Raw genomic sequence first — 15985 nt, 5'->3', positions numbered from 1 at the left:
CATTAGACTAGCAGCCTTTTTGAAAAGGGCAAAACAAGAGACTGGACAACAATAAGAAGCACCTCATATAGCTCTCTTATTCATTAAACAATGTGAGATAAATTATAAAAAGACCCTACAGGTAGTACTTCTATCAAGCTTTGCTTCCGCAACCCTATGAGTAGTGCTTCTACCGAGTTGTGCTACTGCAACCATGCCTAGAATTATATTCTGTAGCATGACTAAGGCATGAAATATCATCAAAAATACCTATCATATTAGAATAGGATGCTTAGCCTAAATTATGTTCATTATAAATTGATACATATCCATCATATGCAAAATCTCACTTTATGATCTTAAAATGCAGATGCATCCAACTCAATGAATCTCAATCAACTGAGATTTACATGAACTCTACAGTTAACAAGACAAAAATACTGCTAGTTCAGGTTCTTCTTTACACCGTTACCATCTCATGTTGTAGCTCAATGAAAAAGTTGGAAATGGTTGAAAGTGTGAACCTGCTCTAGGTTTTACTTTTGCTTCTCTAAATATATTGGTCGAGTTACTGACGAGAATTATCTGCATTCTTTAGGTTTTAGGATGTCTGTTTTACAATATGCTTACGTAGCCTAATGAATTAACAGTGAGCTAAATTTAGGTATATGATACATTTGTCTGATATATTTTTTTCTCTCTATCTTGTGAGGAGGCGGATGCATTATGACCATTTAAGAGCCAAGTTTCACTTTTGGAAATAGTATCATTAGCTTTGACTTCTGCTGAAAAGAAAAAGTTATACTTATCCAACATTTACCTTCAAAAGTCTTCTCTACTAGAGGTCTCCTTTTGGCCCGATTCCTAAGCTTAGTGGAGATTGAGACCCAGTTGATATAGGATTTTGTCCGACTTTTCTGTATCTTTGTTCTGTTCTTTTCATTACATGTAGATTAATTATCGATTTGTAAAAGTTATTTCATGTTTGTTCAAGAGCATATTAATGTGCATAATTATGTGTCATCAGATATGGTGAATTGGTTGGTATTGGATCTCTTTTCAAACAATTACTTGGTTTCCTTTATTTGGCATTGTCGCCATGAATGAATTTATCTTTTATTAGGGATAGTATCACCATGTCTGGAAAACATATTTACCTTTAAAGATTCTCCATTACTAGATGATGGTCTTCGTTTTCAGTTTCATCATTCTTCTGAACTACATTATGAAGAACAGACTACATCATTTTGACTCAAGAGACCCCTTGTTTACGTCAAACTTTCGAAATTGCTTAATAGCCCCTTTCTCCTTTATTCCCTTAACATAGCACAATCCACTTGTTGTGTCTGCTGTCAGTGAAAATGGAGTGGTTCGGTATAGCTATTTGATACATTATAAGTCTAATCCCTTTCTGATGTGGAAATCATATTTTCCAAGTTTCATGCAATTTGTGAATACTTAAATTTATTTATGATAGTAGATAGAGAAGTTTTACTAGAGAATTAATAGACCATTAGGTAGAATAGACTCACAAAATTCTGACATAATTAAGTTCCCATCATGTAATATAGTTTACTGGGCCAAAGCTGCATTAATATTAAGGAATAAGTGGCTTAGTGTAAAGGAATAGATTGTTCGGCTACAGAAGATCTCTTCAATTATTTCTATAAAATTCAGTACTCCAGCTTGGGGTGTCTCAATAGGATTCATCTATGTCAAACTGCAGAGGTTCTTAACTAACTTATCATTTCCAGGCTTCTATCTTATAAAATAATAGATAAGTTCACTTCCAAGTCTGTAAATCTTTTTGTTCACTGTCTAGCAATAGATTACTAAGAAGAGATCTTGTATAATAAAGTAGTTGTCTGCTTTTAAAACATGCCTTTGATGGAGGTATTTCAATAGATCTACTGTGTCGAATCTTTTCTCTCCTCCTCTTAGTTCTTGTTGATGTTTTAGGATATACTTCTCTTTTTGTCCTCTAAACTAACTAAATTTTGGATTGTTCTGCTGCATATGCAATAAGTGCCTTAGCAGTAAAGTTTTAATTATCTAAAACATTGTATTGATTCAAATAGGTCATCTAAAATGCAACAGAGCATATGAATATTATAGTAGGTTGTCTAAAAGGCATTGTTTTTATCCTTGCATATTTCGGTTTTTTCATTTTGGTAAACAATAATATTATGGATTTTTATTAGTCTCTGTAATATGTACTTTTTTGTTTTCTTAAGAGCCAGAAAATAGGATGAATTGCTTTTGTTGTCACCTCGGCAAGACAAAGAACCGTCTTCCTTTTCCTTCACGTGCAAAGTTGTATGTCAATCTGAGAATTCAATTAAATGGGATATATTGGATCAATTTTTCTCAAAGAATTATTATTCATCAATAGTTTTGGGTAGACTATCTTACGACATGTCTATGCTTAGTTTTAAAAAATGGAGCACCTTTCTGTATCTCTAGATCCGCCACTAGAGTTAAGTTTCTATCCTTCTTAATAGATCATATTATAGTTCTCTTAATTAGTTTTTTTGTTGACTTTTTGAAATGCAATAACAAAAAGCTTTCCTTTGTTTTGCTTTTATCATCCTAGATTTAGCTCGGTATGCTATCTCGGATTCTAATTTTTTGTTTTCTTTTCTTTCAGTGGATACTAAAGTGAACGTATGTATTATCAGTTTGCAGCATCAGCTTTTGTGTTAGTTGGGACCACCAACATGAACATGATTAATCTAATTATTTTTGTTATTCTTATTGGAAGCAAGCCCAAGAATGTAGTTATACAACTTTGTTACACAAGTGAATGTACATGGTATGATGCGTGTTATGTTAATATTTAGTCATGTTATTTTTTTTTTGGGTAATCCTACTAAACAATTAGTCTCATTTTGCACGGGCACAGGCCATCTAGTATGGTAGGACTAGCTTGCACGAACTTAGGGCTTTTGAATAATGTTTTTAACAGCTGTGTGTCGTGCATTCAAACTAAAAATGAATAGGGAGTTTTAGTACTTTCTCTAGAACTTTTCAAAAAGACTCTTAGCTCATTGAACAAGGTGGACGAACAAGTGCAACTCAAGTCACACAACAACTCTAATTGTTTTTAAAAAGAAAAGTGCAATTAGCGTTTTTTTTTTAATTGGCTGGTTCCAGAAAAGTAGGGATTTATATGTTTGGTGTGGCGGAATATATTTGCTTTTGGAAAATCTTTTAATTTATGATTTCAAGTAATATCCGAATTTTAACAAAAATCCATATTTCGGTATTTGGTTATGATGAATTGTGAAAAGTAGTTTTCAAGGAAAATATTTTAAATCAAAAGGATTAAAAAGACTTCATTCACTTTTGGACAAAAGTCAATTCATTGAAAATATCACTACTTATGTTCCTTATCACTTATAGTATTTAGATACTATTATTCTATACCAGACCTATTTATGAAAAAATCTAGAAAATAATTTTCTGAAAAATAAAATATATCTATATGTGAAACATCGTCCTTAATCCCAAACGACACCCAAATACATTAGAAGAAAAATCAAGAAAGCTGTGAAGAGAAGAACAGTGTTTAAGCTCACTTTACGAAGAGAAATAGAAGTCTTCAACTTCGTTTTCCTAATAGAGTCCACAACGGGGTGCTAGTGCTTTGAACCAAATAGCTCGTTTAAATTTATTTCAACACTTTAGTCAATCTGATTTACTTTTGGAACTAATCAGATAGGAATAGTTCATTTTAAAAAAGAAATTCAAAAACTATGGAAGAATACTAGAAATTGCAATTTCCTCGTATATACCAGTAAAATTTGCATGGGGCGTCCTATTTGGTTGCCCCTTTTTAAATTATACTTGTTTTGTTTTTTCGTTTGCATCCGTACCCATTTTTTTGTTAAAAGCGTTTTAAAAATACGATTTTATCCTTTAATAAAAGACTATTGACAAATTGCAGGACAAAAACTTAAACATATTTAGGCTGAAGTTTTAGCAAATAAACTAAAAAACTTCAGCTTGTTTAGACTGAAGTTTCGGATAAAACTCAGGACCAGACTGTAGACTGCGCTACAAAACTTCAGCATGTTTTGGTATGAAGTTTTAGCAAATGAACTAAATAACTTCAGCATGAATTAGCAAAAACTCTTTAGAAAATTACATACTGCAAGACACTTCTTTACTTCTTTGTCTTTTGTGAAAGATAAAGTGTCCTTCATTGGTTATGGAAAGTCTTTTTCTTCTCTCTATTTTGAATTGCTCTTTGTTAGGCTTGTAAAGAGCTAGTAAAAGGGAGTGGTCTCGCGCACATGAGAAATTGATCTTGAAGGCAAAACGGGTCGGTTTGCCCCCTACGCTCGAGATATATGTGAGGCATAATCCAAATCTGATTTTGCTAAAATTATTTTTCATTTTTTGAGCTTACTAGAAAAGTGTCCAAATACATGCTTACCAAAATTCATTATCTTTGAATTGAATTTTGTAACGTCTGATTTATTACTTTGTAACAACTATACTTTAAATTGTGGTAACTGCTACTTGAATTCTTGTAACTCCTACTTGAATTCTGTAACAACTCTTTTATTTTCATAACCTCCAATTTAATTCTCCTTCTTGTAATAACCCTAGCATCTTATCTATATTAGGAGCTGTCTTGTGGAATTTTCAAACACAGAAAAAAACCACCTTCATCTTCTCTTCTTCTTCAAGCGATTTCTGGGCAATTATTTTGTGCAAATTCCAAACTTTTAGCCACGAGTGCATGTGTTTGGAGGTGCTGTGGACCTTGGGGAGTAACCGGTCTTAACGATTTGCACCCAGTCAGGCCGAAATCGCCTTCAAGGCAGTTGTTTGCCACGACACAGTATTTTTCCTTCTTGTTCTTGGTCAATATTATCCACTTATTTTTCTTAGACAGTTAACACACTCACAATATTGCTAAAAGATAAAAATTAAAGTATACTTTCACTTTAATTGATCACTTAATCATTACAGTTAATTTCACTGATGGTCATCCAACTTATCATTTATTTCACAAAAGTCACTTATCTATTTTTCATCAATTAAAAGTCACTCAACTTTACCTTTGTAACTTAAAAGTCATTCTAGTTCAAAACCTATAAAATATCCTATAAAAATATGACATGGCATTAAATTTAAATAAAAAATCTAATTATAGTGCCACATAAGCTTAGATGGACCATACCCAATTTAGATTCATTTCATCCACAATTTAATTTGACCCATAACCCAAATGGGTTTTAATATTTTGAACATTAGAAGGAAAAGAAGAACAATTATTTTGTGCTAAAAATATCTTACTTTATTTGTTACGTAATAACCTTAATGTCACCACCTATAATTTCATTAAAAATATGAACAGAACTAGCACAGAACCAGTTTTTGTATCATTCATATCATTTTATAATTTTTCATGAAGTTAAAATACTATCATATCAATCTCACATAACATATAAATGTATCACTAACAGACAAGAACAACAAGCTAATAAGAATCTATTTTCACAAATTACTATTCCATTAAAGTCAAAATATTGCTTATTAAGCAATACTAACACACAAAAATACTGCTCAGTAAGAAACACCCACAATGAAATTGCATAGTAGAAGTTGTCAATACACACCGCAATCGTAGACAACCTATAGCGATAGTTTGGACAAAAGAAAGAGACAACGTATTGTGTCATTGACCGTAAATGTACAACCAAAACTTAAAGATAAATTCAAAAGACCTAATTTTTCTTAAATTTCTTAGACTTCCTTTTCTACAAATTAACCACAAAATCAAAGTGTTAGTCCAGTCAATTGTTCAAATATTAATAACTCATTTTGGGTATAGGTCAAATCGGAAAGAAATGGGTCTAACTTAGATGTGGTCCATTTAAACTTATGTGACATTATTGTTAGATTTTTTAATTAAATATAATGCCGTGTCATATTTTTTATTATATATTTTATAGGTCCCTGTCATGTCTAATGTTCAAAATAGTAAAACCCATTTGGGTTATGGGTCAAATCAAATTATGGATGAAATGGATCTAAATTGGGTATGGTCCATTTAAGCTTATGTGGCACTATAATTAGAGTTTTTAATTAAATTTAATGTCATGTCATATTTTTATAGGATATTTTATAGGTTTTGAACTAGAATGATTTTTAAGTTACATAAGTAAAGTTGAGTGACTTTTAAGTGATGAAAAATAGATAAGCAACTTTTGTAAAATAAATGATAAGTTGGATGACGATTAATCATTACTATACCAAATACTTTTTTCTCAATTAGAATGTCTTCCCTAGAGACACTTTCCTAGACTAGCCATGTTGACCAGTGAAGCCCAAGATGCAGGAAAACTCCTGATTTGATTGACGTTATTTCATCTAAACATGCCCCTTTTCTCTCCATCTAAACTAAAATTTTCTCACGATGTTGGCCGCACACCAGGTTCAACATATGTCTTAATATGACGATTGACGGGCCTCTCATTATAATATACAGTACTATTCATACAGAATAATTTATTAGAAGATACTTCTAAGAGTTTTATTCAATCACGAATGATTACTCTTGTATAAATAGGTGGCATATTTTAATCCATAAACATAGCCAATCTCATTTAAGATTTCTTGAATACACCATATGGAAATGGAACTATCTTTTCTTCTTGGCGCTTTGCTTCTCCTTTTGCCCTTACTTGTCACTAAATGGTTCAAAGAGTGTAATAATAGAAGAAAATTGCCTCCAGGGCCTATGAAGCTCCCATTCATAGGAAACATACACCAACTTGTCGACTGGAAATCATCTGAGTTACTACCACATCGTACTCTTGCCAAATTAGCCTCAAAACATGGACCTTTAATGCACATGAAACTCGGCGAACGTTCAGCCATTGTTGTTTCATCACCTCAAATGGTTAGAGAAGTGATGAGAAAACATGATCTCAATTTCACTAATCGACCGGTGCTTTTGGTTGGAAAGGAAATGTTTTATGATCATGCTGACATGGGATTTTGTAACTATGGTGATTTCTGGAGACAAATGCGCAAAATTTGTATTCAGGAACTCCTTAGTCATAAAAATATTCAGTCATTTTATCCCAAGATGTTTAATGAGATATCCAATCTTGTTAGCTCAATTAAAGCTGATTCTGCTACTGGAGGCAGTCCAATCAACTTAACCGAAACGTTGTCGTTGTATACGAATTCAGTTATTTGCAAAGCAAGTGTAGGCAGGGCTTGTAAAAATCAGGGCTCTTTGATTGATATAATGAGAACAGTGGCTGGTTCAGCTGGAGTATTTGATCTTGCCGATCTTTTTCCCTCAGTGAAGATAATTCATTTTTTGAGTGGATTAAAATACAAACTACGTAAAATGCACGACGAGGTTGATGTTCTTTTAGAAGAAATTATCAATGAACATGAATCCCATAATGGGAGTACTAATGGTGATCCCACAGAAGAAGATATAGTTGATGTTCTCCTAAGGCTTCAAAAGAGTCAAGATTTTTCAATTCCTATCACAAGGGATAATATTAAGGCTATAATCATTGTAAGTTGGCTCTTCTCTCTTTGTAGCTTCTTTCCTTCTGCTTAGTAAATCAAATCTGCATATTCATTATTTTGACTTGTGTTGTATTTTTTGTTGACTTGACTAACCATATAAACCTTGAGATGAGCTCAAATGGAGCGACATGGACATGAGAATTCATATAGCTGATCCCAACTTATTTGGGATTGATGCGTAGTATAATTCCTAATTTCTTAATTTAGTCTTAGTGAATTTAAATTCTTTATAGTTCTAAATTAGTTCTGCTACTAATAGTTAAGTTGGATATGCAGGACTTGTTTGCAGGAGGATCTACAACTTCAGCATCAACAATGGAATGGGCTTTCTCAGAACTAATGAAAAATCCCAAAATAATGAAAAAAGCACAAGATGAAGTGAGAGAAGTTTTCAAAGGGAAATTAGAGGGAATTGATCAAACTGATATTCAGAAACTTAAGTACCTAAAAATGGTAGTTAAGGAGACAGTAAGGTTTCATCCATTAGCTCCATTATTAGCACCTAGAGAATCAAGGGAAGAGTGTGAGATTAATGGCTATGTTATACCAAAAGGCACAATGGCCCTTGTGAATTTTTGGGCAATTTCTAGGGATCCAAATTATTGGCCAAATCCTGAAACATTTGATCCAGAGAGATTTAATGAAAGTCACCTTGATTTTACTGGAGCTCATTTCGAGTTTACGCCATTTGGCACAGGAAGAAGAATTTGCCCTGGAATATCATTTTCAATGGCAACTGTGGAGCTTAGTCTAGCACTATTACTCTACCATTTTGATTGGAAGCTTCCCAATGGAATGAATCCACATGAACTAGATATGACTGAGAAATTTGGCAATGCTCTTGAAAGGAAAAACAATTTGTACCTGATTCCTTTGCCCTATGTTCATGCCTAATGCTGGGAATGAGAGTCCTGTGGACTGATACATATATAGTTATACTTATAAGAATAAAGTTGTAACCAAATTCCTTTGTATTTCTGATTATCCAATAAAAGATCTATTGTATTGTGCTACAGGTAAAGCACTAAAGCTTATAGTTTCCAAAAATGCAGATGGCACCTTTGTCTCTTTAATTTCCTTTTTATTTCAAAGTTTGATTCACTATTCATACTTGTTGAATTTATTTTGCCAAGTGGGAGTACTTAGTAAAAGAATGATAAAATTGTTAAGAGAAATATGAAAGCAAAGATACATACTGGTAAAAAAAAACAAGAGTATAATTATGTAAGGTCCATAACAAAAAGGGAGTTGTTAAAGTTTCACTGCAACTGGTTAACCATCTAAGCAGGCTACGTGTCTGTCAATTTTTTGCAAAACATATACTACCACTAAGCTCCTGTATTAGTGTCCGAAAAGAGCAGGATAATCAACTGGAAAAATAAATGAACTGCGGACAATCAACAAAACATAAGAAATGTAACACAAAACATGAGCAAGATGAACAAGTCTTTAAGCTGAGTTACTGGACTATACTCTGCCATGGAGTTTCCTTTAGTACCATCAGATTTTTGGAAGAAAGAAGATCTCTGGACTATAATAACATTAAACTTGATTACCAAGTAGAAGAAATAAGCAACCATCATCAGAATCAACAATCCATATCCCTCCACTTCATTAGCCTCTGCTACTCGGCGAGTTATTACTACGCAGTTGACCATCATTATCATCGAATCTACCCCGTTCATCGTCAACCTTGCCAAATCGTTCCTGTTTACACATACACACAAAATTAGTAGTACTCTAGTAGTATGTAATTTTAAATATACTTAGAATAAACAGAACAAGTTAAAGCATACTTTTGTGGGGTAGTCTCAAGATTGTCTAGGTGTTGATCAGGTGATATTTTTTGCCATTCCTGGAGCTTTGGTGAAGGAATCAGTTTGAACTTTGGCGAATGATTCTGAACAACAGTAATGGAGTCCTCTGTTTTAGTAGGCTTAAGCAGACTCAAAGATTCAACACGTAACCAAGGGCCAAACCGTTCATTCCCTGGTGGTGGTGGGAATTTACATGTGCTCTCGTGATGTCCAATACGACCACATTTGTAGCAAAACTGGCTCAATCCTTCGTACTTGAAACGAATCCAGCTAGAGTTAATCCAAAATCCAGAGACCAATGGATTTGTGATGTCAAACCTCACCCGAATCCGTAGAAACTTATTGCTCCAAACACCCTTGTCAACATACAAATATTTCCCCAAATATTGACCAATCTTGAAAGCGTTTTGATCAGTGAAGTAGTGAGTTGGTAAGCCGTGAACCTGAACCAAGAACATTAACTCAGAAGGTATATTATCAGAGAACAAAGGAGAAAGAATGAGAAGACATCCGCCTTGGACTGTCCAAGGAGCAGCCCGAAGAACTCTGTAACAATCATCACCTTTTTCGAAATAAAACTCAAACATGTTGCCTCTGATTCTCGTCACTCTAACCTCACAGTACCATATTCTTTGAACCATGCACTCCACGTATCTGGTATCAAAAACTCTGTCTGAGAAAATGTTTCCGATCAAGCATTGTGTTTTTCCTATTCCATGGAAATGATCTTTAGTTGCTAACTCCATCATATGAGGGTTTGTGGAGAAATGAAAAAGAAGAGAGGATATGGACACACGAAAGAAGCAGGAAGTGAAGTTTAAGGAAATAGGAGTACTACAAAAGGTTTTATGTTGCTATCAGGTTGTCCTAAGAGACCAGCATATTTTATCTTTACTGTGTTTTGTTTTATTCTTGAAAGGTTGCAGTCCTTTTTTGTCTTAGTGAGCAGGTATTGCTATATTGGTGAAAGATCAATCGTACAAATTTGTCCTTGGTTTGTGAAGAGAGCATACAGTCCTCAGAAATCTCTCCGGTATTTCCTTTTAGGAATTTCTTATGTACATTTTGTATAACAGACAGGACATTGGGAATTTGTTACTATATTCATTCATATCACTAATTAGATGGTCAATAGTCAAAAGATCATAATTTAAACTAAAAGTAATTTAAGTTTGATCTTTGTCAAGCTGTACCTATATTCATAGCTATGGAAACATAGATGCTCAATCAGGTATGGTAACTTTAGAACCTCAATTTCCAAACTAAGACACTTTCTTTTTCATTTGAAGGTATTTATGAAGAAGAATGGTGTTGAAGTGGACATGACATGGTCCTGAAGTCAATTGTGCCAAAAGATAGAAGGATATAGACCAAATCCGTGTAGCAGAGCAATAACATGGGATAAACCACCCGATGGATTGCTCAAGATCAACACTGATGGAAGAAGCAATAGTAGCATCAAGAAAGCCGGAATATAAGGGATTGTTCGAAATAGAAATGGAGAGCTTGTTATGGCTTTTGCCAAAGCTCTACAATTCTGTACTAACAATCAATTAGAAATTCAAGCGGGCCTACTATGTTTTAAACTGGTGTAAAACTCAAGGATGGAGATGGACTCTCTGATCGTTGTTAAAATGCTTTAAGGCATATATAGACCTCCTTGGGAATTGGAAGATAACATTACATATATGAGGCAAATCATTCGGTCTTAGAATATTGCTATCCGGCATTGCTACAGAGAGGGGAATGAGTCTGCTGATGCATTATCCAAACATGGAGCTAGCCTACATAACATTTTGAATGCTAAAGTATATTCTCATGTTAAAGATCTTCCACCTGAGGCTAGAGGAGCATTTAGAATGGAGAAATCCCAACTCACATGCTTTTGAATCAGACAAGTCACGAAATTCTCTCATCCTAATCATGACTAATTTTGTAATCATTTTTATAATTATGTTCATTAGAGCACACTGCAGTCAGGAACTTGGTTCATTTTCTAATTCTCTAATTGATTTCAGTAGAACTTGTAATATATGTCTTTTGTGTAAGTTTCATGGACAGATTAAGTTGGATAGTACCAACCTACAATATGTAATTGAGGAGGCAAGGCACCATGTCTCCTCCTCATATGTTCACTTTTTGGATTTTGATTATACAAAGGTAAGGGGTCAGGCCTTAACCCTACACCATAATGGTGGAAGTTGAATTAAAAAACAAATCCAATTGGCCCAGGGGCGGAGCTAGCTCTTTCGATACGGGTTCGGCTGAACCAAATAACTTTAGTCCAAACTTTATATTTGTCTTACAAATTTATTGAATTATGTACAAATTATTAACTTAGAACCGAATAACTTAAAAGAATTAGAATACTGAACCCATAAATTTCAAATTCTGGCTCTGCCACTGAGTTGGCCTTCTAATTACTTGCCTAATTAGATTTCTCACTAGGGAAAAGAAAAAAGAGAGGGTTACTAGGGGACAAAAGTTTTCTACGTTACTTATTAGCCATTGCATAATTTTCCATAGTGATAAAATCAAGCTAGAACTTATAAGAGAAGGACATTTGGAAACGACTAAATAAATAAAAACAGTAAGATAAAAGAAACTTTGTGCACAGAGGATGCAGTTTTCTTTGTTATCCAGTAATGCAGTGCTATATTAGTGAAAAGAAACAAGGAGTAATAGAGGAGGCTATCACTACGAGACGTTATATTCGTACACCCAATTTGTCTTTGGTTAGCAGTTTGCAGGCAAAGTGAAATGGTGTGGCAGACACTGAAACATTGGTACGGTCTTCACCAGAAATCCCTCAGACCTCAGTGCTTTTCTTGTCGTGTGTGCTTTCAGCGTTTCGCTTTCTTCAAATATTGCCTTGGGAAATTTTAAATTGTGCCTCTGCTAACATTCAAGATGTAATGGTGAATTGATAATATAATGCTTTCAAATTGTAAACCTGCAAGTTATGTGTCACGTTAGGATAATCCACTTGTGGTGATTTCATATACTATTGAAGAAATAAAATGACGAGTCAATTCTTATAACTCACTCTTAATTCATGAAGAGATAAGAAAAGCAATTCGTCCTAGAGGATATAATTCTTGTTCAAGATTTTAATTGTAATGTCAAGAGTATTAAATTAGCGGCCTTTTGTAACTCAAAAAATTGCAGACAAAAGTTAAGCTTTCGTTTGACTAGAGATTGTCTTTATTTTTATAAAAAAAAACTGAAATTTTTTCAACTCATAATTTTTTTTTTTTGTACTCATAAAATTTTAACTTTTATTCAAATAAAATACATGTCCAACACACAATTTCAAAAATATTTTTTCAAATTTCAATCAAATTTAGGTCCAAACAATAAATAAATGTGTTGCACAATGCACATGGACAAACGAAAAGCAACTCTTGCTAAACTTGAACTTGGCCCGCAAAGCAAGTGAGGACAAAATTAAAGACCATCGATTTTGAGAACTATTTGTAAACGTACCTAATAAGCATTTCTCTATATCTTTGTTAGCTACATGAAAAAAGTGAAAATTTTTACTGCGTGCCTGATAAAATTGACGCAAGTTATGTGAAACTTGTTAATGTTTCACCAATTTACGGACCCAAAATTTGTGAATTCAAAAATTTAAGATTTGATTCTACTAGTTTATGATATAAAAAGAAACCTCACCCAACTTGTGTTAGTTGTGTGATACAAGTGAAAAACGTTTTTCTTTATATTCACTTTTGGATAATTTTCCCAAGTAATAACCGCAAGCTAGATAAATGTTCACCGATAAGGAAAATACTGTTGGTCACAATAACTGTGATTGAAAAATGAATAACTAGATAAGGATTTTAATGAGCTGATCATTTTTTTTGGGGGGGGGGGAGGGAACTGTAGGTTTCCATAATATTTAGGAGGCAAAAGGACAGTGAGACAAAATTGATGAGGTCGAAATCACTGTTAATCTACTACTACTACTACCTTAATAAATCAGTGTTTTAGAATCCTCTCAAATTAATACTAATACAATGTTAATTGCAATAAGAGTTTCAGCTGCTAGTAAGCATATATGGAACTTTTCTAGAGAAACTGACTCACTGGATTAGAGTTGATCAAAAAACAAAAGGAGAAGAAAAATACTTACTAGAACAAGAAACATTAGCATTTTGGCTGTTGAAAAGAACCATAAATTAATTAAGTCATCAACAAATGAAGGCCGGTAAAAGAAAAAAGAGTAGAACAAATGAAAGCCTAATTTAAGATGATAAATACAGAGCAGAGTAGCATTTGCTGCTGAGGAACAGGGGAGATGTAGTGCAACTTTGAGAAATTCTGGAATAGAAAAAGAAAGATAATCACCAATTTGTAACACATTCCGACGAACTCAATAATTCCTCCAAATACTCAGCACCCAAATCTTCAAACACCACAACATTAGACTCGTCTTTTCTTACTCTGTTTCTTCTGCTCTGAGTCTTTTTCCTCATAGAATGTCTCTTCTTAAGCTCAATAACTGGCGAACAACTCTCATCAAATTTACACTTCATTTCACTTAAAGACTCCTTCACTATCTCTACAGGAAAATTAAGTATAGCCAATGAACCCCTCATTGCAAATGCAGCTTGATCATAAGCCAAAGCAGCAGCTTCAGCACTATCAAATGTTCCTATCCAAACCCTCACACCATTCCTCGTTGAATCCCTTATTTCAGCAGCAAATTTACCCCATGGCCTCTTCCTTACACCTCTGTAATTCTTTTCCTTTTCGGGTTCACAGGAAGTGACTTCTTCTTCCTTTGTGCCAGAGCTGGAGGAAGAGTTTATTGTTTCTGCCGATGATTCTTTAACAACAGTACGGTCACCCTCGGCGACAAGATTAAAAAGGAACATATCTTCGGTGTCATTAACGTTAAAGGGAAGAGAATTGTAATGAAAAAGAAGCTCATCCCATGAAGAGGATTCGGGTGAGTAATTCTGATCATATGGGTTTTGGTAATGAATAAATGATGAATCCATGTTCAAGATTTGAATGCAGACGTAAGTTAGGTGAAGAGAAAATGTTTGTGTTTGAAGTTTAAACGATGACTAAAGGCTTTTATATACGTGATGAAGATTGAGGGAACTTCTTAGAAGAATGATACTCCTATTTTAATGATAGGGATAATTTAGTTAATTAATCCCAAATGAAATGTTAAAATAATTTGTAAAGCATTTTGGGGAAAAAGGGAAATGTTTCAAGCACGTGAGTCAAATGACGCAAGGCGGCGGGGTCCAAGTGTATTTTGCTTTTATGGGGAGAACTAACTATTCATCCATATCAACGACTTGTCTTGGGTTCACTAATACTTCGTTATTTTATTTGATAGTTGTACTTTGTTCAATCGAAGTCCAATGCAGAATACATGCTGCATAGTTCAAACAAGAAAGATTTTTCCTGTAACTTTTTGCTCGTAAATGGCTTAAGCTAACAAATTCATTTTGTTTTGAGTGATTCCTTAAGTTGAAGAATCGAACTGGAAGTTTAGTCTTTCTTTCAATTCTGGGGTTGAAGATTTCTTGTTACCGTTTTGTAAAAAGAGAATCAAAGTTTTCCAATTCGTTGTAATTTCTATTTAGTTCCACATTTTATCTTGTTCTGATTAAGTTAAGCTTATGATGCATTTCCGGTGGGCGATATTGCCAAAACAAAAAGATGTAATTTTGGTGGTTTTAAAGTGGGATAATGGGACATTAGGAGCTCTAATCAAGGACTCTTCGCATCAAGAAGTTCCAAAATCTTCCTTAATCCTTTGAGATATATGCCGCAATTTTCGAGCCAACAATGATTAATTACGTGGGAGTTTTCACTAAGAAACTAGTGTGCTAGGTTAAACAGGGGCGGATCCACAGCATTGCATACGAGTTTACACGAACTTAGTAACTTTTGCTCATACATTTTATCTATACTAGTTTCTTGACACATGCATTGCACGTGTATGTCAAGTTTTGTAGTAAAATGATATTGTAAAATATATAGTATTAATAATAATAAAACTTCAAAAGAAATAATGTACAAGTTTATGTGAATGATCAATGTAGACCATCATGTGGTGACTTGTTTGTCAAGGTAAAAATAATTGGATATTATCTAAACCTATGAATATGAATAACTAAACTTAAAATCTGGGGAGAAGGAGATGTTACTTTAGTAGTATTTGTTGCTATTCGGGTCACTATGGATCATGATGACGCCGAACATTTCACTTGCTAGGCAAGCCAACGTTAGAATAGTTTTTACCCATTTTAGCAATTCAGATTAAATAATAACCAAGAAACTAAATAAACTGAAATAGATTGACAAAATCATAACAACAGTGATATCTAGATACAATCCTAGAACCGGTGTCACAAGTGCACGAGCGACTAGAATAATACAAATAATTGTCTAAATGAAAGTATAACTGTCAGAAATGAAATAAACAACTAGAATAAGTTAGAAGGGGACTTCAAGGCTATGAACATCGAGCAGTATTACCTTAAGTCTCCGTCAGGCAATCAATCCGAGCAATCTACTGACCGCCGCTAGGACCGACTTCAAAATCTGCACAAGAAGTGCAGAGTGTAATATGAGTACAATCAACTCCATGTTCTCTG

The 15985-nt window shown here is 33.9% G+C and overlaps 3 protein-coding genes across 4 annotated transcripts; 1 reads left to right on the top strand and 2 right to left on the bottom strand.

The window, feature by feature from the left end:
• Window positions 1–6546: 6546 nt before the first annotated feature.
• LOC104108399 (premnaspirodiene oxygenase-like) lies at window positions 6547–8573 on the top strand. Its single transcript, XM_009617421.4, has 2 exons — window positions 6547–7531; window positions 7822–8573. The coding sequence occupies exons 1-2, from the start codon at window positions 6623–6625 to the stop codon at window positions 8437–8439; spliced, it is 1527 nt and encodes a 508-aa protein (XP_009615716.1). The 5' UTR covers window positions 6547–6622; the 3' UTR covers window positions 8440–8573.
• Window positions 8574–8789: 216 nt separating this feature from the next.
• On the bottom strand, window positions 8790–10198 carry LOC104108398 (uncharacterized). Its single transcript, XM_009617420.4, has 2 exons — window positions 9342–10198; window positions 8790–9252 (listed from the first exon to the last, which is right to left on the bottom strand). Exons 1-2 carry the CDS (start codon window positions 10109–10111, stop codon window positions 8943–8945), a joined length of 1080 nt encoding a protein of 359 aa, XP_009615715.1. The 5' UTR covers window positions 10112–10198; the 3' UTR covers window positions 8790–8942.
• A 1786-nt stretch (window positions 10199–11984) lies between these two features.
• LOC104108397 (ethylene-response factor C3-like) lies at window positions 11985–14425 on the bottom strand. 2 transcript variants are annotated; one of them, XM_033659216.2, is made up of 2 exons: window positions 13713–14425; window positions 11985–12315 (listed from the first exon to the last, which is right to left on the bottom strand). In XM_033659216.2, exons 1-2 carry the CDS (start codon window positions 14366–14368, stop codon window positions 12303–12305), a joined length of 669 nt encoding a protein of 222 aa, XP_033515107.1. In that variant the 5' UTR covers window positions 14369–14425; the 3' UTR covers window positions 11985–12302. The 2 variants fall into 2 exon arrangements, with proteins under 2 accessions (XP_033515107.1, XP_018630421.1); XM_018774905.3 differs by lacking the exon at window positions 11985–12315 and having other exon boundaries at window positions 13589–14425.
• Between the last annotated feature and the right edge of the window lie 1560 nt (window positions 14426–15985).

The sequence above is a fragment of the Nicotiana tomentosiformis genome, chromosome 1 (assembly GCF_000390325.3).
Source record: "Nicotiana tomentosiformis chromosome 1, ASM39032v3, whole genome shotgun sequence".
NCBI lineage: Eukaryota > Viridiplantae > Streptophyta > Magnoliopsida > Solanales > Solanaceae > Nicotiana > Nicotiana tomentosiformis.
The sequence above is the reverse complement of the archived record's forward strand: the minus strand, read 5'-3'. Positions and strand labels throughout refer to the sequence as shown.

Bases quoted from the DNA above. Each gene is read 5' to 3' on its own strand.
- LOC104108398 (XM_009617420.4), bottom strand. From the start codon at position 10,111: ATGATGGAGTTAGCAACTAAAGATCATTTCCATGGAATAGGAAAAACA. The intron at 9,253-9,341 runs GTATGCTTTAAC...ATGTGTAAACAG, and splicing joins CTTGAGACTACCCCACAAAA to GAACGATTTGGCAAGGTTGA.
- LOC104108397 (XM_033659216.2), bottom strand. From the start codon at position 14,368: ATGGATTCATCATTTATTCATTACCAAAACCCATATGATCAGAATTAC.
- LOC104108399 (XM_009617421.4), top strand. From the start codon at position 6,623: ATGGAAATGGAACTATCTTTTCTTCTTGGCGCTTTGCTTCTCCTTTTG. The intron at 7,532-7,821 runs GTAAGTTGGCTC...TTGGATATGCAG, and splicing joins ATATTAAGGCTATAATCATT to GACTTGTTTGCAGGAGGATC.